General features: G+C 44.1%; 1 protein-coding gene across 1 annotated transcript; it reads left to right on the top strand.

Moving 5' to 3' along the window:
* Positions 1-13566: 13566 nt before the first annotated feature.
* Positions 13567-18846, top strand: MANEA (mannosidase endo-alpha). Its single transcript, XM_054393116.1, has 4 exons — positions 13567-14116; positions 14774-14883; positions 17509-17585; positions 18210-18846. Exons 1-4 carry the CDS (start codon positions 13567-13569, stop codon positions 18844-18846), a joined length of 1374 nt encoding a protein of 457 aa, XP_054249091.1.
* The last annotated feature ends 513 nt before the right edge of the window (positions 18847-19359 follow it).

The following is a 19359-nucleotide window of genomic DNA, read 5'->3' as shown; positions in this document are numbered from 1 at the left end:
AGCAACTTTTTTCCACCTGCTTAGACATGGCTGTAACTGGTGACAGGAAAGAGCTAGGCCAGAATTGCAAGCTCCATTTAGTCTCTCTCCTCAAAATACACCAAATGGCAAAAGAAATTTGGTGCTAGGAGGTTCCCTTGATGTGTTAGCCCCCCATGCTTTTCTTTGTCTGTGCGGCTTGTAAAACAGCTTTTTTTCCAGCTGCTTAGACATGGCTGTAACTGGTGACAGGAAAGAGCTAGGCCAGAATTGCAAGCTCCATTTAGTCTCTCTCCTCAAAATACACCAAATGGCAAAAGAAATTTGGTGCTAGGAGGTTCCCTTCCTGTGTTAGCCCCCCATGCTTTTCTTTGTCTCTGTGCGGCTTGTAAAGCAACTTTTTTCCACCTGCTTAGACATGGCTGTAACTGGTGACAGGAAAGAGCTAGGCCAGAATTGCAAGCTCCATTTAGTCTCTCTCCTCAAAATACACCAAATGGCAAAAGAAATTTGGTGCTAGGAGGTTCCTTTCCTGTGTTAGCCCCCATGCTTTTCTTTGTCTCTGTGCGGCTTGTAAAGCAACTTTTTTCCACCTGCTTAGACATGGCTGTAACTGGTGACAGGAAAGAGCTAGGCCAGAATTGCAAGCTCCATTTAGTCTCTCTCCTCAAAATACACTAAATGGCAAAAGAAATTTGGTGCGAGGAGCTTCCCTTGATGTGTTAGCCCCCCATGCTTTTCTTTGTCTCTGTGCGGCTTGTAAAGCAACTTATTTCCAGCTGCTTAGACATGGCTGTAACTGGTGACAGGAAAGAGCTAGGCCAGAATTGCAAGCTCCATTTAGTCTCTCTCCTCAAAATACACCAAATGGCAAAAGAAATTTGGTGCTAGGAGCTTCCCTTCCTGTGTTAGCCCCCATGCTTTTCTTTGTCTCTGTGCGGCTTGTAAACCAACTTTTTTCCACCTGCTTAGACATGGCTGTAACTGGTGACAGGAAAGAGCTAGGCCAGAATTGCAAGCTCCATTTAGTCTCTCTCCTCAAAATACACCAAATGGCAAAAGAAATTTGGTGCTAGGAGCTTCCCTTCATGTGTTAGCCCCCATGCTTTTCTTTGTCTCTGTGCGGCTTGTAAAGCAACTTTTTTCCACCTGCTTAGACATGGCTGTAACTGGTGACAGGAAAGAGCTAGGCCAGAATTGCAAGCTCCATTTAGTCTCTCTCCTCAAAATACACTAATTGGCAAAAGAAATTTGGTGCGAGGAGGTTCCCTTGATGTGTTAGCCCCCATGCTTTTCTTTGTCTCTGTGCGGCTTGTAAAGCAGCTTTTTTCCACCTGCTTAGACATGGCTGTAACTGGTGACAGGAAAGAGCTAGGCCAGAATTGCAAGCTCCATTTAGTCTCTCTCCTCAAAATACACCAAATGGCAAAAGAAATTTGGTGCTAGGAGATTCCCTTGATATGTAAACCCCCATGCTTTTCTTTGTCTCTGTGCGGCTTGTAAAGCAACTTTTTTCCACCTGCTTAGACATGGCTGTAACTGGTGACAGGAAAGAGCTAGGCCAGAATTGCAAGCTCCATTTAGTCTCTCTCCTCAAAATACACCAAACGGAGAAAGAAATTTGGTGCTAGGAGTTCCCTTCATGTGTTAGCCCCCATGCTTTTCTTTGTCTCTGTGCGGCTTGTAAAGCAACTTTTTTCCACCTGCTTAGACATGGCTGTAACTGGTGACAGGAAAGAGCTAGGCCAGAATTGCAAGCTCCATTTAGTCTCTCTCCTCAAAATACACCAAATGGCAAAAGAAATTTGGTGCTAGGATGTTCCCTTGATGTGTTAGCCCCCATGCTTTTCTTTGTCTCTGTGCGGCTTGTAAAGCAACTTTTTTCCACCTGCTTAGACAAGGCTGTAACTGGTGACAGGAAAGAGCTAGGCCAGAATTGCAAGCTCCATTTAGTCTCTCTCCTCAAAATACACTAAATGGCAAAAGAAATTTGGTGCTAGGATGTTCCCTTGATGTGTTAGCCCCCATGCTTTTCTTTGTCTCTGTGCGGCTTGTAAAGCAACTTTTTTCCACCTGCTTAGACATGGCTGTAACTGGTGACAGGAAAGAGCTAGGCCAGAATTGCAAGCTCCATTTAGTCTCTCTCCTCAAAATACACTAAATGGCAAAAGAAATTTGGTGCTAGGATGTTCCCTTGATGTGTTAGCCCCCATGCTTTTCTTTGTCTCTGTGCGGCTTGTAGAGCTACTTTTTTCCACCTGCTTAGACATGGCTGTAACTGGTGACAGGAAAGAGCTAGGCCAGAATTGCAAGCTCCATTTAGTCTCTCTCCTCAAAATACACTAATTGGCAAAAGAAATTTGGTGCTAGGATGTTCCCTTGATGTGTTAGCCCCCATGCTTTTCTTTGTCTCTGTGCGGCTTGTAAAGCAACTTTTTTCCACCTGCTTAGACATGGCTGTAACTGGTGACAGGAAAGAGCTAGGCCAGAATTGCAAGCTCCATTTAGTCTCTCTCCTCAAAATACACTAAATGGCAAAAGAAATTTGGTGCTAGGATGTTCCCTTGATGTGTTAGCCCCCATGATTTTCTTTGTCTCTGTGCGGCTTGTAAAGCAACTTTTTTCCACCTGCTTAGACATGGCTGTAACTGGTGACAGGAAAGAGCTAGGCCAGAATTGCAAGCTCCATTTAGTCTCTCTCCTCAAAATACACCAAACGGCAAAAGAAATTTGGTGCTAGGAGATTCCTTTCCTGGGTTAGCCCCCAATGCTTTTCTTTGTCTCTGTGCGGCTTGTAAAGCAACTTTTTTCCACCTGCTTAGACATGGCTGTAACTGGTGACAGGAAAGAGCTAGGCCAGAATTGCAAGCTCCATTTAGTCTCTCTCCTCAAAATACACCAAATGGCAAAAGAAATTTGGTGCTAGGAGGTTCCCTTCCTGTGTTAGCCCCCCCATGCTTTTCTTCTGTGCGGCTTTTAAAGCAACTTTTTTCCAGCTGCTTAGACATGGCTGTAACTGGTGACAGGAAAGAGCTAGGCCAGAATTGCAAGCTCCATTTAGTCTCTCTCCTCAAAATACACCAAATGGCAAAAGAAATTTGCTGCGAGGAGGTTCCCTTACTGTGTTAGCCCTCCATGCTTTTCTTTGTCTCTGTGCGGCTTGTAAAGCAACTTTTTTCCACCTGCTTAGACATGGCTGTAACTGGTGACAGGAAAGAGCTAGGCCAGAATTGCAAGCTCCATTCAGTCTCTCTCCTCAAAATACACCAAATGGCAAAAGAAATTTGGTGCAACGAGCTTCCCTTCCTGTGTTAGCCCCCCCCATGCTTTTCTTTGTCTCTGGCGGCTTGTAAATCAACTTATTTCCAGCTGCTTAGACATGGCTGTAACTGGTGACAGGAAAGAGCTAGGCCAGAATTGCAAGCTCCATTTAGTCTCTCTCCTCAAAATACACCAAATAGCAAAAGAAATTTGGTGCTAGGAGGTTCCCTTCCTGTGTTAGCCCCCCCCATGCTTTTCTTTGTGCGGCTTGTAAAGCAACTTGTTTCCAGCTGCTTAGACATGGCTGTAACTGGTGACAGGAAAGAGCTAGGCCAGAATTGCAAGCTCCATTTAGTCTCTCTCCTCAAAATACACCAAATGGCAAAAGAAATTTGGTGCTAGGAGGTTCCCTTCTTGTGTTAGCCCCCCATGCTTTTCTTTGTCTCTGTGCGGCTTGTAAAGCAACTTTTTTCCACCTGCTTAGACATGGCTGTAACTGGTGACAGGAAAGAGCTAGGCCAGAATTGCAAGCTCCATTTAGTCTCTCTCCTCAAAATACACCAGATGGCAAAAGAAATTTGGTGCGACGAGCTTCCCTTCCTGTGTTAGCCCCCCATGCTTTTCTTTGTCTCTGTGCGGCTTGTAAATCAACTTATTTCCAGCTGCTTAGACATGGCTGTAACTGGTGACAGGAAAGAGCTAGGCCAGAATTGCAAGCTCCATTTAGTCTCTCTCCTCAAAATACACCAAATGGCAAAAGAAATGTGCTGCGAGGAGCTTCCCTTCCTGTGTTAGCCCCCATGCTTTTCTTTGTCTCTGTGCGGCTTGTAAAGCAACTTTTTTCCACCTGCTTAGACATGCCTGCAACTGGTGACAGGAAAGAGCTAGGCCAGAATTGCAAGCTCCATTTAGTCTCTCTCCTCAAAATACACCAAATGGCAAAAGAAATTTGGTGCTAGGAGCTTCCCTTGATGTGTTAGCCCCCATGCTTTTCTTAGTATCTGAGCGGCTTGTAAAGCAACTTTTTTCCACCTGCTTAGACATGGCTGTAACTGGTGACAGGAAAGAGCTAGGCCAGAATTGCAAGCTCCATTTAGTCTCTCTCCTCAAAATACACTAAATGGCAAAAGAAATTTGGTGCTAGGAGGTTCCCTTCATGTGTTAGCCCCCCATGCTTTTCTTTGTCTCTGTGCGGCTTGTAAAGCAACTTTTTTCCACCTGCTTAGACATGGCTGTAACTGGTGACAGGAAAGAGCTAGGCCAGAATTGCAAGCTCCATTTAGTCTCTCTCCTCAAAATACACCAAATGGCAAAAGAAATTTGGTGCTAGGAGTTCCCTTCATGTGTTAGCCCCCATGCTTTTCTTTGTCTCTGTGCGGCTTGTAAAGCAACTTTTTTCCACCTGCTTAGACATGGCTGTAACTGGTGACAGGAAAGAGCTAGGCCAGAATTGCAAGCTCCATTTAGTCTCTCTCCTCAAAATACACCAAACGGCAAAAGAAATTTGGTGCTAGGATGTTCCTTTCCTGTGTTAGCCCCCATGCTTTTCTTTGTCTCTGTGCGGCTTGTAAAGCAACTTTTTTCCACCTGCTTAGACATGGCTGTAACTGGTGACAGGAAAGAGCTAGGCCAGAATTGCAAGCTCCATTTAGTCTCTCTCCTCAAAATACACCAAATGGCAAAAGAAATTTGGTGCTAGGAGGTTCCCTTCATGTGTTAGCCCCCCATGCTTTTCTTTGTCTCTGTGCGGCTTGTAAAGCAACTTGTTTACCACTTGCTTAGACATGGCTGTAACTGGTGACAGGAAAGAGCTAGGCCAGAATTGCAAGCTCCATTTAGTCTCTCTCCTCAAAATACACCAAATGGCAAAAGAAATTTGGTGCTAGGAGGTTCCCTTGATGTGTAAACCCCAATACTTTTCTTTGTCTCTGTGCGGCCTGTAAAGCAGCTTTTTTCCACCTGCTTAGACATGGCTGTAACTGGTGACAGGAAAGAGCTAGGCCAGAATTGCAAGCTCCATTTAGTCTCTCTCCTCAAAATACACCAAATGGCAAAAGAAATTTGGTGCTAGGAGCTTCCCTTCCTGTCTTAGCCCCCCATGCTTTTCTTTGTCTCTGTGCGGCTTGTAAATCAACTTATTTCCAGCTGCTTAGACATGGCTGTAACTGGTGACAGGAAAGAGCTAGGCCAGAATTGCAAGCTCCATTTAGTCTCTCTCCTCAAAATACACCAAATGGCGAAAGAAATGTGCTGCGAGGAGCTTCCCTTCCTGTGTTAGCCCCCATGCTTTTCTTTGTCTCTGTGCGGCTTGTAAAGCAACTTTTTTCCACCTGCTTAGACATGGCTGCAACTGGTGACAGGAAAGAGCTAGGCCAGAATTGCAAGCTCCATTTAGTCTCTCTCCTCAAAATACACCAAATGGCAAAAGAAATTTGGTGCTAGGAGCTTCCCTTCATGTGTTAGCCCCCATGCATTTCTTTGTCTCTGTGCAGCTTGTAAAGCAACTTTTTTCCACCTGCTTAGACATAGCTGTAACTGGTGACAGGAAAGAGCTAGGCCAGAATTGCAAGCTCCATTTAGTCTCTCTCCTCAAAATACACCAAATGGCAAAAGAAATTTGCTGCGAGGAGGTTCCCTTCCTGTGTTAGCCCCCCATTCTTTTATTTGTCTCTGTGCGGCTTGTAAAGCAACTTTTTTCCACCTGCTTAGACATGGCTGTAACTGGTGACAGGAAAGAGCTAGGCCAGAATTGCAAGCTCCATTTAGTCTCTCTCCTCAAAATACACCAAATGGCAAAAGAAATTTGGTGCTAGGATGTTCCCTTGATGTGTTAGCCCCACATGCTTTTCTTTGTGCGGCTTGTAAAGCAGCTTTTTTCCACCTGCTTAGACATGGCTGTAACTGGTGACAGGAAAGAGCTAGGCCAGAATTGCAAGCTATATTTTGTCTCTCTCCTCAAAATACACCAAATGGCAAAAGAAATTTGGTGCTAGGACCTTCCCTTCCTGTCTTAGCCCCCCCATGCTTTTCTTTGTCTCTGTGCGGCTTGTAAAGCAACTTGTTTCCAGCTGCGTAGTCATGGCTGTAACTGGTGACAGGAAAGAGCTAGGCCAGAATTGCAAGCTCCATTTAGTCTCTCTCCTCAAAATACACCAAATGGCAAAAGAAATTTGGTGCTAGGATGTTCCCTTGATGTGTTAGCCCCCCATGCTTTTCTTTGTGCGGCTTGTAAAGCAGCTTCTTTCCACCTGCTTAGACATGGCTGTAACTGGTGACAGGAAAGAGCTAGGCCAGAATTGCAAGCTCCATTTAGTCTCTCTCCTCAAAATACACCAAATGTCAAAAGAAATTTGCTGCGAGGAGCTTCCCTTTCTGTGTTTGACCCCCCATGCTTTTCTTTGTCTCTGTGCGGCTTGTAAAGCAACTTTTTTCCACCTGCTTAGACATGGCTGTAACTGGTGACAGGAAAGAGCTAGGCCAGAATTGCAAGCTCCATTTAGTCTCTCTCCTCAAAATACACCAAATGGCAAAAGAAATTTGGTACTAGGAGGTTCCCTTCCTGTGTTAGCCCCCCCATGCTTTTCTTTGTGCGGCTTTTAAAGCAACTTGTTTCCAGCTGCTTAGACATGGCTGTAACTGGTGACAGGAAAGAGCTAGGCCAGAATTGCAAGCTCCATTTAGTCTCTCTCCTCAAAATACACCAAATGGCAAAAGAAATTTGCTGCGAGGAGGTTCCCTTACTGTGTTAGCCCTCCATGCTTTTCTTTGTCTCTGTGCGGCTTGTAAACCAACTTTTTTCCACCTGCTTAGACATGGCTGTAACTGGTGACAGGAAAGAGCTAGGCCAGAATTGCAAGCTCCATTTAGTCTCTCTCCTCAAAATACACCAAATGGCAAAAGAAATTTGGTGCAACGAGCTTCCCTTCCTGTGTTAGCCCCCCATGCTTTTCTTTGTCTCTGTGCGGCTTGTAAAGCAACTTGTTTCCAGCTGCTTAGACATGGCTGTAACTGGTGACAGGAAAGAGCTAGGCCAGAATTGCAAGCTCCATTTAGTCTCTCTACTCAAAATACACTAATTGGCAAAAGAAATTTGGTGCTAGGATGTTCCCTTGATGTGTTAGCCCCCCATGCTTTTCTTTGTCTCTGTGCGGCTTGTAAAGCAGCTTTTTTCCACCTGCTTAGTCATGGCTGTAACTGGTGACAGGAAAGAGCTAGGCCAGAATTGCAAGCTCCATTTAGTCTCTCTCCTCAAAATACACCAAATGGCAAAAGAAATTTGGTGCGACGAGCTTCCCTTCCTGTGTTAGCCCCCCATGCTTTTCTTTGTCTCTGTGCGGCTTGTAAATCAACTTATTTCCAGCTGCTTAGACATGGCTGTAACTGGTGACAGGAAAGAGCTAGGCCAGAATTGCAAGCTCCATTTAGTCTCTCTCCTCAAAATACACCAAATGGCAAAAGAAATGTGCTGCGAGGAGCTTCCCTTCCTGTGTTAGCCCCCATGCTTTTCTTTGTCTCTGTGCGGCTTGTAAAGCAACTTTTTTCCCCCTGCTTAGACATGCCTGCAACTGGTGACAGGAAAGAGCTAGGCCAGAATTGCAAGCTCCATTTAGTCTCTCTCCTCAAAATACACTAATTGGCAAAAGAAATTTGGTGCTAGGATGTTCCCTTGATGTGTTAGCCCCCATGCTATTCTTTGTCTCTGTGCGGCTTGTAAAGCAGCTTTTTTCCACCTGCTTAGACATAGCTGTAACTGGTGACAGGAAAGAGCTAGGCCAGAATTGCAAGCTCCATTTAGTCTCTCTCCTCAAAATACACCAAATGGCAAAAGAAATTTGGTGCTAGGAGCTTCCCTTCCTGTGTTAGCCCCACATGTTTTCTTTGTGCGGCTTGTAAAGCAACTTTTTTCCACCTGCTTAGACATGGCTGTAACTGGTGACAGGAAAGAGCTAGGCCAGAATTGCAAGCTATATTTAGTCTCTCTCCTCAAAATACACCAAATGGCAAAAGAAATTTGGTGCTAGGAGCATCCCTTCCTGTCTTAGCCCCCCCATGCTTTTCTTTGTCTCTGTGCGGCTTGTAAAGCAACTTGTTTCCACCTGCTTAGACATGGCTGTAACTGGTGACAGGAAAGAGCTAGGCCAGAATTGCAAGCTCCATTCAGTCTCTCTCCTCAAAATACACCAAATGGCAAAAGAAATTTGGCGCAACGAGCTTCCCTTCCTGTGTTAGCCCCCCATGCTTTTCTTTGTCTCTGTGCGGCTTGTAAATCAACTTATTTCCAGCTGCTTAGACATGGCTGTAACTGGTGACAGGAAAGAGCTAGGCCAGAATTGCAAGCTCCATTTAGTCTCTCTCCTCAAAATACACCAAATGGCAAAAGAAATTTGGTGCTAGGAGGTTCCCTTCCTGTGTTAGCCCCCCCATGCTTTTCTTTGTGCGGCTTGTAAAGCAGCTTTTTTCCAGCTGCTTAGACATGGCTGTAACTGGTGACAGGAAAGAGCTAGGCCAGAATTGCAAGCTCCATTTAGTCTCTCTACTCAAAATACACCAAATGGCAAAAGAAATTTGGTGCTAGGAGCTTCCCTTCCTGTCTTAGCCCCCCCATGCTTTTCTTTGTCTCTGTGCGGCTTGTAAAGCAACTTTTTTCCACCTGCTTAGTCATGGCTGTAACTGGTGACAGGAAAGAGCTAGGCCAGAATTGCAAGCTCCATTTAGTCTCTCTCCTCAAAATACGCCAGATGGCAAAAGAAATTTGGTGCGACGAGCTTCCCTTCCTGTGTTAGCCCCCCATGCTTTTCTTTGTCTCTGTGCGGCTTGTAAATCAACTTATTTCCAGCTGCTTAGACATGGCTGTAACTGGTGACAGGAAAGAGCTAGGCCAGAATTGCAAGCTCCATTTAGTCTCTCTCCTCAAAATACACCAAATGGCAAAAGAAATGTGCTGCGAGGAGCTTCCCTTCCTGTGTTAGCCCCCATGCTTTTCTTTGTCTCTGTGCGGCTTGTAAAGCAACTTTTTTCCACCTGCTTAGACATGCCTGCAACTGGTGACAGGAAAGAGCTAGGCCAGAATTGCAAGCTCCATTTAGTCTCTCTCCTCAAAATACACCAAATGGCAAAAGAAATTTGGTGCTAGGAGCTTCCCTTCATGTGTTAGCCCCCATGCATTTCTTTGTCTCTGTGCGGCTTGTAAAGCAACTTTTTTCCCCCTGCTTAGACATAGCTGTAACTGGTGACAGGAAAGAGCTAGGCCAGAATTGCAAGCTCCATTTAGTCTCTCTCCTCAAAATACACCAAATGGCAAAAGAAATTTGGTGCAAGGAGCTTCCCTTCCTGTGTTAGCCCCCCATGCTCTTCTTTGTCTCTGTGCGGCTTGTAAAGCAACTTTTTTCCACCTGCTTAGACATAGCTGTAACTGGTGACAGGAAAGAGCTAGGCCAGAATTGCAAGCTCCATTTAGTCTCTCTCCTCAAAATACACCAAATGGCAAAAGAAATTTGGTGCTAGGAGCTTCCCTTCCTGTGTTAGCCCCCATGCTTTTCTTTGTCTCTGTGCAGCTTGTAAAGCAACTTTTTTCCACCTGCTTAGACATAGCTGTAACTGGTGACAGGAAAGAGCTAGGCCAGAATTGCAAGCTCCATTTAGTCTCTCTCCTCAAAATACACCAAATGGCAAAAGAAATTTGCTGCGAGGAGGTTCCCTTCCTGTGTTAGCCCCACATGTTTTCTTTGTGCGGCTTGTAAAGCAACTTTTTTCCACCTGCTTAGACATGGCTGTAACTGGTGACAGGAAAGAGCTAGGCCAGAATTGCAAGCTATATTTAGTCTCTCTCCTCAAAATACACCAAATGGCAAAAGAAATTTGGTGCTAGGAGGTTCCCTTCCTGTCTTAGCCCCCCCATGCTTTTCTTTGTCTCTGTGCGGCTTGTAAAGCAACTTGTTTCCAGCTGCGTAGTCATGGCTGTAACTGGTGACAGGAAAGAGCTAGGCCAGAATTGCAAGCTCCATTTAGTCTCTCTCCTCAAAATACACCAAATGGCAAAAGAAATTTGGTACTAGGAGGTTCCCTTCCTGTGTTAGCCCCCCCCATGCTTTTCTTTGTGCGGCTTTTAAAGCAACTTGTTTCCAGCTGCTTAGACATGGCTGTAACTGGTGACAGGAAAGAGCTAGGCCAGAATTGCAAGCTCCATTTAGTCTCTCTCCTCAAAATACACCAAATGGCAAAAGAAATTTGCTGCGAGGAGGTTCCCTTACTGTGTTAGCCCCCCATGCTTTTCTTTGTCTCTGTGCGGCTTGTAAACCAACTTTTTTCCACCTGCTTAGTCATGGCTGTAACTGGTGACAGGAAAGAGCTAGGCCAGAATTGCAAGCTCCATTTAGTCTCTCTCCTCAAAATACGCCAGATGGCAAAAGAAATTTGGTGCGACGAGCTTCCCTTCCTGTGTTAGCCCCCCATGCTTTTCTTTGTCTCTGTGCGGCTTGTAAAGCAGCTTATTTCCAGCTGCTTAGACATGGCTGTAACTGGTGACAGGAAAGAGCTAGGCCAGAATTGCAAGCTCCATTTAGTCTCTCTCCTCAAAATACACCAAATGGCAAAAGAAATGTGCTGCGAGGAGCTTCCCTTCCTGTGTTAGCCCCCATGCTTTTCTTTGTCTCTGTGCGGCTTGTAAAGCAACTTTTTTCCACCTGCTTAGACATGCCTGCAACTGGTGACAGGAAAGAGCTAGGCCAGAATTGCAAGCTCCATTTAGTCTCTCTCCTCAAAATACACCAAGTGGAAAAAGAAATTTGGTGCTAGGATGTTCCCTTCATGTGTTAGCCCCCATGCTTTTCTTTGTCTCTGTGCAGCTTGTAAAGCAACTTTTTTCCACCTGCTTAGACATAGCTGTAACTGGTGACAGGAAAGAGCTAGGCCAGAATTGCAAGCTCCATTTAGTCTCTCTCCTCAAAATACACCAAATGGCAAAAGAAATTTGGTGCTAGGAGGTTCCCTTCCTGTGTTAGCCCCCCATGCTTTTCTTTGTCTCTGTGGGATTCCACACAGGACACCCAAATGATGCAGGCTGACCCTTGGCACACACTCCTGTTTATGACCTCCAGCACGAGCGATTCACCTGTCAATGTTTGCTAGCCCTGTGGCCTTGCCTTTTTTTCAGCTGTAATTAGAAAAATGTTCCTCTTTAGAGGACAGACACAATAAAATAAGTCTTTGGGCCCACAGCCTCTTTGAGCCCAAGCAGCCCCAGTAACAAAGAGAATTTTAGTAGAAACTTTTTTCCGTAGTTCTCTGATGGCTGGGCAACATATCTCACACGATGTGTCAGATGAGGCCTCAAGCAGCCAAGTCTAGTTGAGAGGCACCCTGCCCATGGCAGGTAGATGATCTCTGAGATCTCTTCCAACCTGAGCCACTCTAGGATTCTGTGATTGATTTTCCTCTGATTAAATGTTGGCTGGTTTTGTGGTGGGTTTTGGTTGGTTTTTTTTTGTTTTGTTTAGTTTTTCTGTTTATTTGCTAACATTACCGAAATACTGTACAGTAAACACATACTCTTAATGGTACATGACCAAATGAAGCTTCAGATTTTGTTGTGCTCCTGAGCTTTCTGTTTATCTTATTCTCAAACTAATTTCTTAGTTCCAGTCGGAGTTCTTCCACATGGTAAAAAGAAAATTGAAGTCACGTCCTCTGTAAAACAGAAGTGAAAAGCATCCTTATACTGTTTCATTTTTTGAAAGAAGTAAAAAGGAAAGAGGAAAGGGCAAAAAAGACAGCAAAAGGAAAAAAATGCAGTAAAATTTTCTGAGGAGATGATTTAGCTATTATGTTTACAAATTTTGATCTGCAGTCTATTCACATGCCAACTCGTTATTAAGCATGGCATTCCTAGATCACACCATATTCCCGGTTAGTGAAATTATTCACACATGCAATAAATAACAACAGAAATAAGCATTACTGCAAACGTTATTTTCCTAACGCAGATATTTCCCATCAGAGCACCTAGCATAAAGAAAGCATAATGCAACAATTCTGCTTATCAGTTTTCCTAGAACTCAAGAGGAACCAGGGAAGCTGTTGAATGTACTGGTTCATATTGTTTGTAGTATGAGACACTCGTTCCAAGTCTTCTCACCGACATAGCCTCTGCACCTGACCTCCGCCTGGGCGCAGCGGGGCGAACCGCCTCCGAGCTATTGCTCGGCCGCCTCCGCCGCCCCGCCTCCGCCGCCCCGCCTCCGCCGCCCCGCCTCCGCCGCCCCGCCTCCGCCGCCCCGCCCCTACCGCCTGCACTTCCACCGCCCCCGCGCTCCCGGGCAGTGGTGCTGCTTCAGGCGGGTGAGTAGCTGCAGCCGCCGGTGGAATCTCTGTTCTGGTGGCCCTCCCTCAGCTCTAGCCGCGGCCTGTCGCCGCCCCGGTCCCGGGGGCTGAGGAAGGAGCAGCGCGGACGGGCTAGTCCGGGTGCCGCCGTATAGCCCTGGGGCTTCTTGCCGTCAGGTGTCCCTGGGGACTAGGAGAGGCTGAGAGAAGAGGGGAAGGTGCTGGCCCCCGCCCGCCGCCTCTGGAGGGGCAGGGGCGGCCCTGGGGCGGCTCGCTCCCTAGTTCCGGTGAAGGGCCCTCGCCGCCCCCGTGGCCCGCGGCTGGTGTTTGGCTGAAAGCTCCGGCGCTAGGCTTGACGGTGCTCAGGTGCCAACGCTCGTCGTTCGGTGGCTTTCCTAGGGAAGGAGGGCGACGCAGCGAGTTGTCGTCGGTGCTCTTTCTGTCTTGGAACTCTGGTCACGGCCTGGCGCTGCAGCTGCCCGTAGAGTGGTTGATCCAAAGTCAGTAAATAGGTTAGTGACTGAAACCTGTATGCTGAGGTGAGCCGTATGTCTGTCTATCCCATTCCGCCCTTTATTCATGTTCTGCTATGGTATTCTCCTTTCCTGCCTTCTGCATTTTTTCTTCTATTTTCTGTGCAATTTCTATCAGACTTGGCACGACAAGATAGTTCCGAAATAGTAACCAGAATTTCCATTTCCTGGGATTTATTTGGGTTAGGAAAACGATGAAGTTCAAAGGCAAGGCATTTTGTAAAATAAGAAAGTCCTTGCTGGTAGAACCCCAGAACCTGACAGATGTCCTCAGAGAAATGTTTTTTGTTTTCTCCCTGGCAGAGGGCTGATAGTTATGCAGCGAGTGTATGCATCATGTTTGTCTCCATATTAAGTGTTATTATGTAGCATTTTGTACTGTTGAGTTAGGTAGTAAGAAATCTGACTCTGAAATGTTTGGGTTTTGATCAGTTGCAGCCAAAATCCTTCTGTTTGGATTCTGAACTATGACATCATGGCAAGATTTCGCAGAAGAACATGCATCATTTTGTTGCTGTTTATTTTGTTTATTTGCTCCATAATGATGGCTTTGAAGACCCTGCAACCTGACAGAGTTCGTTTTGGGGATCCATTTGGACTTGGATTGTTGCTTGAGCTTCAACAACGGACAGTGCTGTTGGAGGATAAACAGAATTCATTAAATAGGGTTCAAGGAGATACTGTAACACCTGTCAATCATTTCCACGATATCTCATTCAATACTATGAAAGCATCTCTGCCTGCTGTAAACAAGCAGGAAGAAGAACTGTCTTCTCCTAATTATAACTTTCACATATTCTACTATATTTGGTTTGGGAACCCACAGTTTGATGGTAAATATATTCATTGGAACCACCCATTGTTACCACATTGGGATCCCAAAATTGCAAACAATTATCCAAAGGGAAGGCATAATCCTCCTGAGGACATTGGGGCCAACTTTTATCCTGAACTCGGATCTTACAGTTCCAAAGACCCTTCTGTCATAGAAGCCCACATGAAACAAATGTGTTCAGCTTCAACTGGTAATGAATGTTAATGTTCTTAATGCCATTTATCCCACCTTACATATGTGAATGAACACAACTAACCCATTCTTCCATTTTTCTGTGTAATTCTGGAAACGTCTGCAACTAGTAAATGTCTTTGTATTTCTGATTTCTAACCAACTAATTCATATGTCAGAGCCTGTGGTATTACCACTTTATTACAATTTATATTTCATGCAATGTATCTTCTAATTAGCTTTGGAAATCACCAATCTAAACCTTCTTGAACTCTGCTATGATAGTTTCAGTGGAGTTAATTACAGTTTCTTTGTCTAGAAGTATCTTTTTTTTTTCCAGTACAAAGTGATGTTCCTTTTATCTAAATAAGATGGGTTATATACATTAGAATATGCAGTACATTTTTGGTGTCATTCCTTGGTGCTTTTTGACGTTCATCTTCTTTAAAATAAGCAGTTCTATAGGCTAATTTTAAATTCTGAACAGCTTCTATAATTGTAGTTTGAGCAACATGACCAGAGCTTATAGTATTGTTCAGACTGCTAATCATCTTGAATTGAATCAGTTTCATTCAGTTCATTCACCAAATCATTAAGGTTTGATGAAATTGTTGTATTCCCATTAGTAGTGTTTACTACTACTACCTGATTTAAAACTTAGGTTTTGTATTTTCAGGTGTATTAGTGCTTTCATGGTACCCACCAGGTATGGCTGATGAAAATGGAGAACCAACTGATGATTTAGTGCCTGTTATTTTGGATTATGCACACAAATATAATCTAAAGGTAAATTATTTTTAAGATGCATAAATTAGGACTGCTTAGAAAAGTAAACCTTGCCAAGAGTGTTTGACTCTTGGTGTAGGGGAGGGAGGGTCATCATGTAATGGTGGGTTCTGTTTCTGCCTCCTGTTAACTGCACTTCTGTATCATAGAAGCAGGCATAAGTGAATTACACTGGATTTTCGTAAGACCTAAGTAATATTGCCTTTAATGAATAAATGTCATAATCTGCCTTTTTTTGTGTGTTTTGATTCAGATAAAAGCTTACAGAAAGTAAGGTATGGTGTTGTGGATTTAGTTAGTTAGTTAGTTTCAGGAAACAGGTTTTAAAACAAGATAGTATGTTGTTTTCTGATGAGTCTTGGGGGCTGAGGGAAGCATTTTAAAATACTATGCAGTACCATAATCTATAAGGAACTTCGAGAAAGGAGAAAGATTTCTGCATTGCTGCATAACTTGTGCATAGTGGTCAGGAGCATGCACCTATCAATAACAAAGAGGGGTTTAGAAGTTCTAGTTTGAATGAATGTCTCTATTCCAGAATGCGTCAGAAGCACTTGCCTTGGACAGTAAAGTCAGAGAGGTGCTGTTCTGACTTTAGTTTACTGCAGGGCCTGACAGGATAGAAAAGGTAAATTACCAGCTTCCTGAAACAGATAAAAACATCAAATCAATCAAAGATTACATTAACTGATCAGTAGAATCTAAAATAATGGTTTTGTTTTGTTTATTTTCAGAGTAAAACTTATGTTTACCCTTGGGTAAAGAAAATGCATTGTCTTTTAGTCTTGCTGAGCAACAAACATCTGTTTTTTAAAAAAAAACTTTGTTGGCATGAGGTCATGACGGGCAGGTCCTACTTGGCAAACGCAGTCTCCTCCAGTGATTAGGTGACCCACTGAGTGGATGAGGGACAGGCTGTGGCTGTTTTTTGCTGGACTTTTGTAAAGCCTTTGACACCGTTTCCACGGCAGCATCCTGGAGAAACTGGCTGCTCATGGCTCGGATGGGTGGAGGCTTTGCTGTGTTAAGAACTGGCTGACTGGGCCCAAGGAGTGGCAGGGAATGGAGTCAAATCCTTCCAGCCACCAGTGGTGTTCCCCAGGGCTCACAACTGGGACCAGTTCTCTTTATTGTCTTTTATTACTGATCCAGATGAGGGAATTGAGTGCACCCTCAATAAGTTTGCAGATGACACTAAACCTGGAGGAGTGTTGATCTGCTCAAAGGTAGGAAGGCTCTGCAAAAGGATCTGGCCAGGCTGCATCAGTGGGCCAAGGTCAGTGGCGCTTGGGGCAGAGTGGCTGGAAACTACCCAGCAGAAAAGGACCTGGGGGTGCTGGCTGATGGCAGCTGAATGTGAGCATGGAGTGTGCCCAGGTAGCTTAAATGCCACTAGCATCCTGGCCTTGGATCATCAATAGTGTGGCCAGCAGGACCAGGGAAATGATCATGCCCCTGTACTAGGCACTGGTGGGGCCACACCTTGAGTACTAGGTTCAGTTTTGGGCCCCTAACTCCAAGAGGGGCTGGAGCAGGTCCAGAGAAGGGCAACAAAGCTGGGGAAGGGTCTGGAGAACAGGGCTGGTGAGGAGCAGCTGGGGGACCTAGGGATGTATAATCTGGAGAAGAGGAGGCTGAGGGAAGACCTCATTGCTGTCTACAACTCCTAGAAAGGAGGTTGGAGCCAGGTGGGGGCTGGTCTCTTCTCCCTCAGATCAGGTGATAGAAGGAGAGGAAATCGCCTGGAATTGTGCCAGGGGAAGTTTAGATTGAGGATTAGGAAAAAATTCTTTGCTGCAAGAGGAGTCAGGGATTGGAACAGGCTGCCCAGGGAGGCTGTAGAGTCACTGTCTGTGGAAGTGTTCAAGAAACATGGGGACACTGGAGTTTGGCACATGGTTTAATGCCCATGGTGGTGTTGTGTTGATGGTTGGACTTGATATTAGAAGGCTTTTGCAACCCAAACACTTCTATGATTCTATGAAATTATCTAAGGAGCTGTATATGTTTCATCTCTGAAGGATGTTGTCTGTATTGGATACTAAAAATGCAGCCTTTTCATCTCCTTTGATTTTCTTTGGTCGTGCATGTGGCAAGCTCTCAGAGAAATGTCCATTACATTAGATTTAGTTCCAAGAGTTTATGGCTATTAATAAATCTGTACACTTTCAAATCAAAGTTTTTGTATGTCTTAAAATCTATTTCAACACTTGAATAATCTTCCTGGAGAATTATCTTTAGCAGATTGAACACGTTGCTTGGAAATGAAATACTAAAATGTTTCCTTGATTAGTCAGTTCATTGAGATCTGTGTATTATATTTCCGTTTTTTGTTTCTGCTCTAGTTTTAAGCTTTCTGAAGCATACTTACCACTTGCCATAAGCTAGAGGAAAAAAAAGAAAAAGGCAGTGTTTTGTTTTACTGTAGAAACCTGAATATTTATGGTATTGCCAAATCCCTTTGGATCTGAAGCTTCTCACCCTAGCAGTGCACGGCTGAATTCTCAAGCATTCTGTAAGGAGCTGTATTTAATGTGACTGGTATTTGCTTCATGTGCCACATGGTGCCCATGTGTCGGGTGACATTTCTGTCTGTCTTGCTCTTCCTGTGTTTCCATCTTCCAGGTGACTTTTCATATTGAACCTTACAAAGACCGAGACGATCGCAGTGTGTACCACAATGTCAAATACATCATTGACAAGTGAGTGCTTTCGAATGCTGTGCTTTGGTACAGGGGCGGGCTTCTGCCTGTTACCTAAAGCTTGTAAGAACGTATGAAAACGTGTTCTCAGGCTGAAAAAAATGGTAAAGAAATTTTGTTTTCAGTGGTACAAAAATCAGTCTGTTAAACACTAAAATGTGAATTTTACATAGATGCCTAAATGTAAATTGCTTTCATGTTCAATTCATGATACTACAGATTAAAGCAGTTGAAGTCTTATCTTCGTGATAACTGAAACATCTTTGTAGTGACAGACTATCAGTTAGATGTTTAATGTGTTGACTTCTAACGATTTTAATTTGACAAGTTCTATACAGCTGCTAGTTTTATCAGTGCTACTTAGCCTTATTTCATAGGAAGAGAATTGCCCTTCAGAGAGCACTAATACCTGTAGCACATTAAGTTACTAATTTGTAGTAATGTAAAAGTTCTTTGCAGATTTATTATTTAACGCTTGATCAAACACTGGGCTGAAAAGTAATTCAATTTTTTGTTTAGAAGTGCATGCACTTTTAAAATCAGGTTTTAGGGAAAGTCCAGTGCTCAGACTGTGTTTTCCTGATTTGGCAAATTATGTCTTACTGATACTTGTTTGCTTTATAGATATGGAGGCCATTCAGCCTTTTACAGGTACAAGACCAGCACAGGCAGATTTCTTCCCATGTTTTATATTTATGATTCCTATGTAACAATTCCTGAAATTTGGGCAAACCTACTAACTGTTTCTGGATCCCAGAGTATCCGAAACACTCCGTATGATGCGTTATTCATTGCACTTCTCGTAGAAGAAAGACATAAGCATGACATCCACAGAAGTGGCTTTGATGGGATGTACACGTACTTTGCCACCAATGGCTTCTCCTATGGCTCATCTCATCGTAACTGGGCAAGTTTAAAAGCCTTTTGTGATAGCAACAACTTAATGTTCATCCCAAGTGTGGGGCCAGGCTATATCGACACCAGTATCCGGCCGTGGAACAACCACAACACACGGAACCGTGTCAATGGCAAGTACTATGAGACCGCCTTCAGCGCAGCCCTGTTGGTGCGGCCCGAAATCATTTCCATCACATCTTTTAATGAATGGCATGAGGGAACTCAGATTGAAAAGGCTGTCCCCAAGCAGACTGGGCAGGTGGTTTACCTTGACTATAAGCCCTATAAACCAAATGTTTACTTACAGCTTACTCAGAAGTGGTCCGAGAAGTACAGAAGAGAACAAGAACAGTGGCTTATGTGAGCCATTGCTGCTGCAGTTTTTCCCTAATGTGCTGACTACACCAAGAAAGAAATTGAGAGCTGAAAAATGTCTTCATCATAGGTTCAAATTATTATATGTCTTGAATGTATATGCATTACTACTGAATTTGAGTTTTGAAGAGTAAAACGTGATGAGAATATTGGCATTTCTGTCCTACTCCATATTGTAGTTCAAGAATATTCAGGGAAAATGCTGGGGCTTTGTTTGTTTTTAAATTTCATAATGTGCATGCTCAGCTCCCAGGGTGTCTGCATGGAATTAACTACACGACCAAAGCAGAATAAATGTTTGGCTTACTTTTACTTCCTTTGTTCCTGCAGTTGTGTTTCTAATCAAAGGGATGCTGTAACCTAAATTTTTATCCTGGTAATTTCTTGCAGGATGCATGTCTGTAATGTGTGGAATAATTTACATCTACTGTTACTATTGCTTTGCACACAGGGAGTTCTTGACATACTGACTAGATTGTGGTAAAAAACACTGAAGAGGTAT

The sequence above is a fragment of the Indicator indicator genome, chromosome 27 (genome assembly GCF_027791375.1).
Source record: "Indicator indicator isolate 239-I01 chromosome 27, UM_Iind_1.1, whole genome shotgun sequence".
NCBI lineage: Eukaryota > Metazoa > Chordata > Aves > Piciformes > Indicatoridae > Indicator > Indicator indicator.
This window is presented reverse-complemented; position numbering and strand designations above follow the sequence as displayed.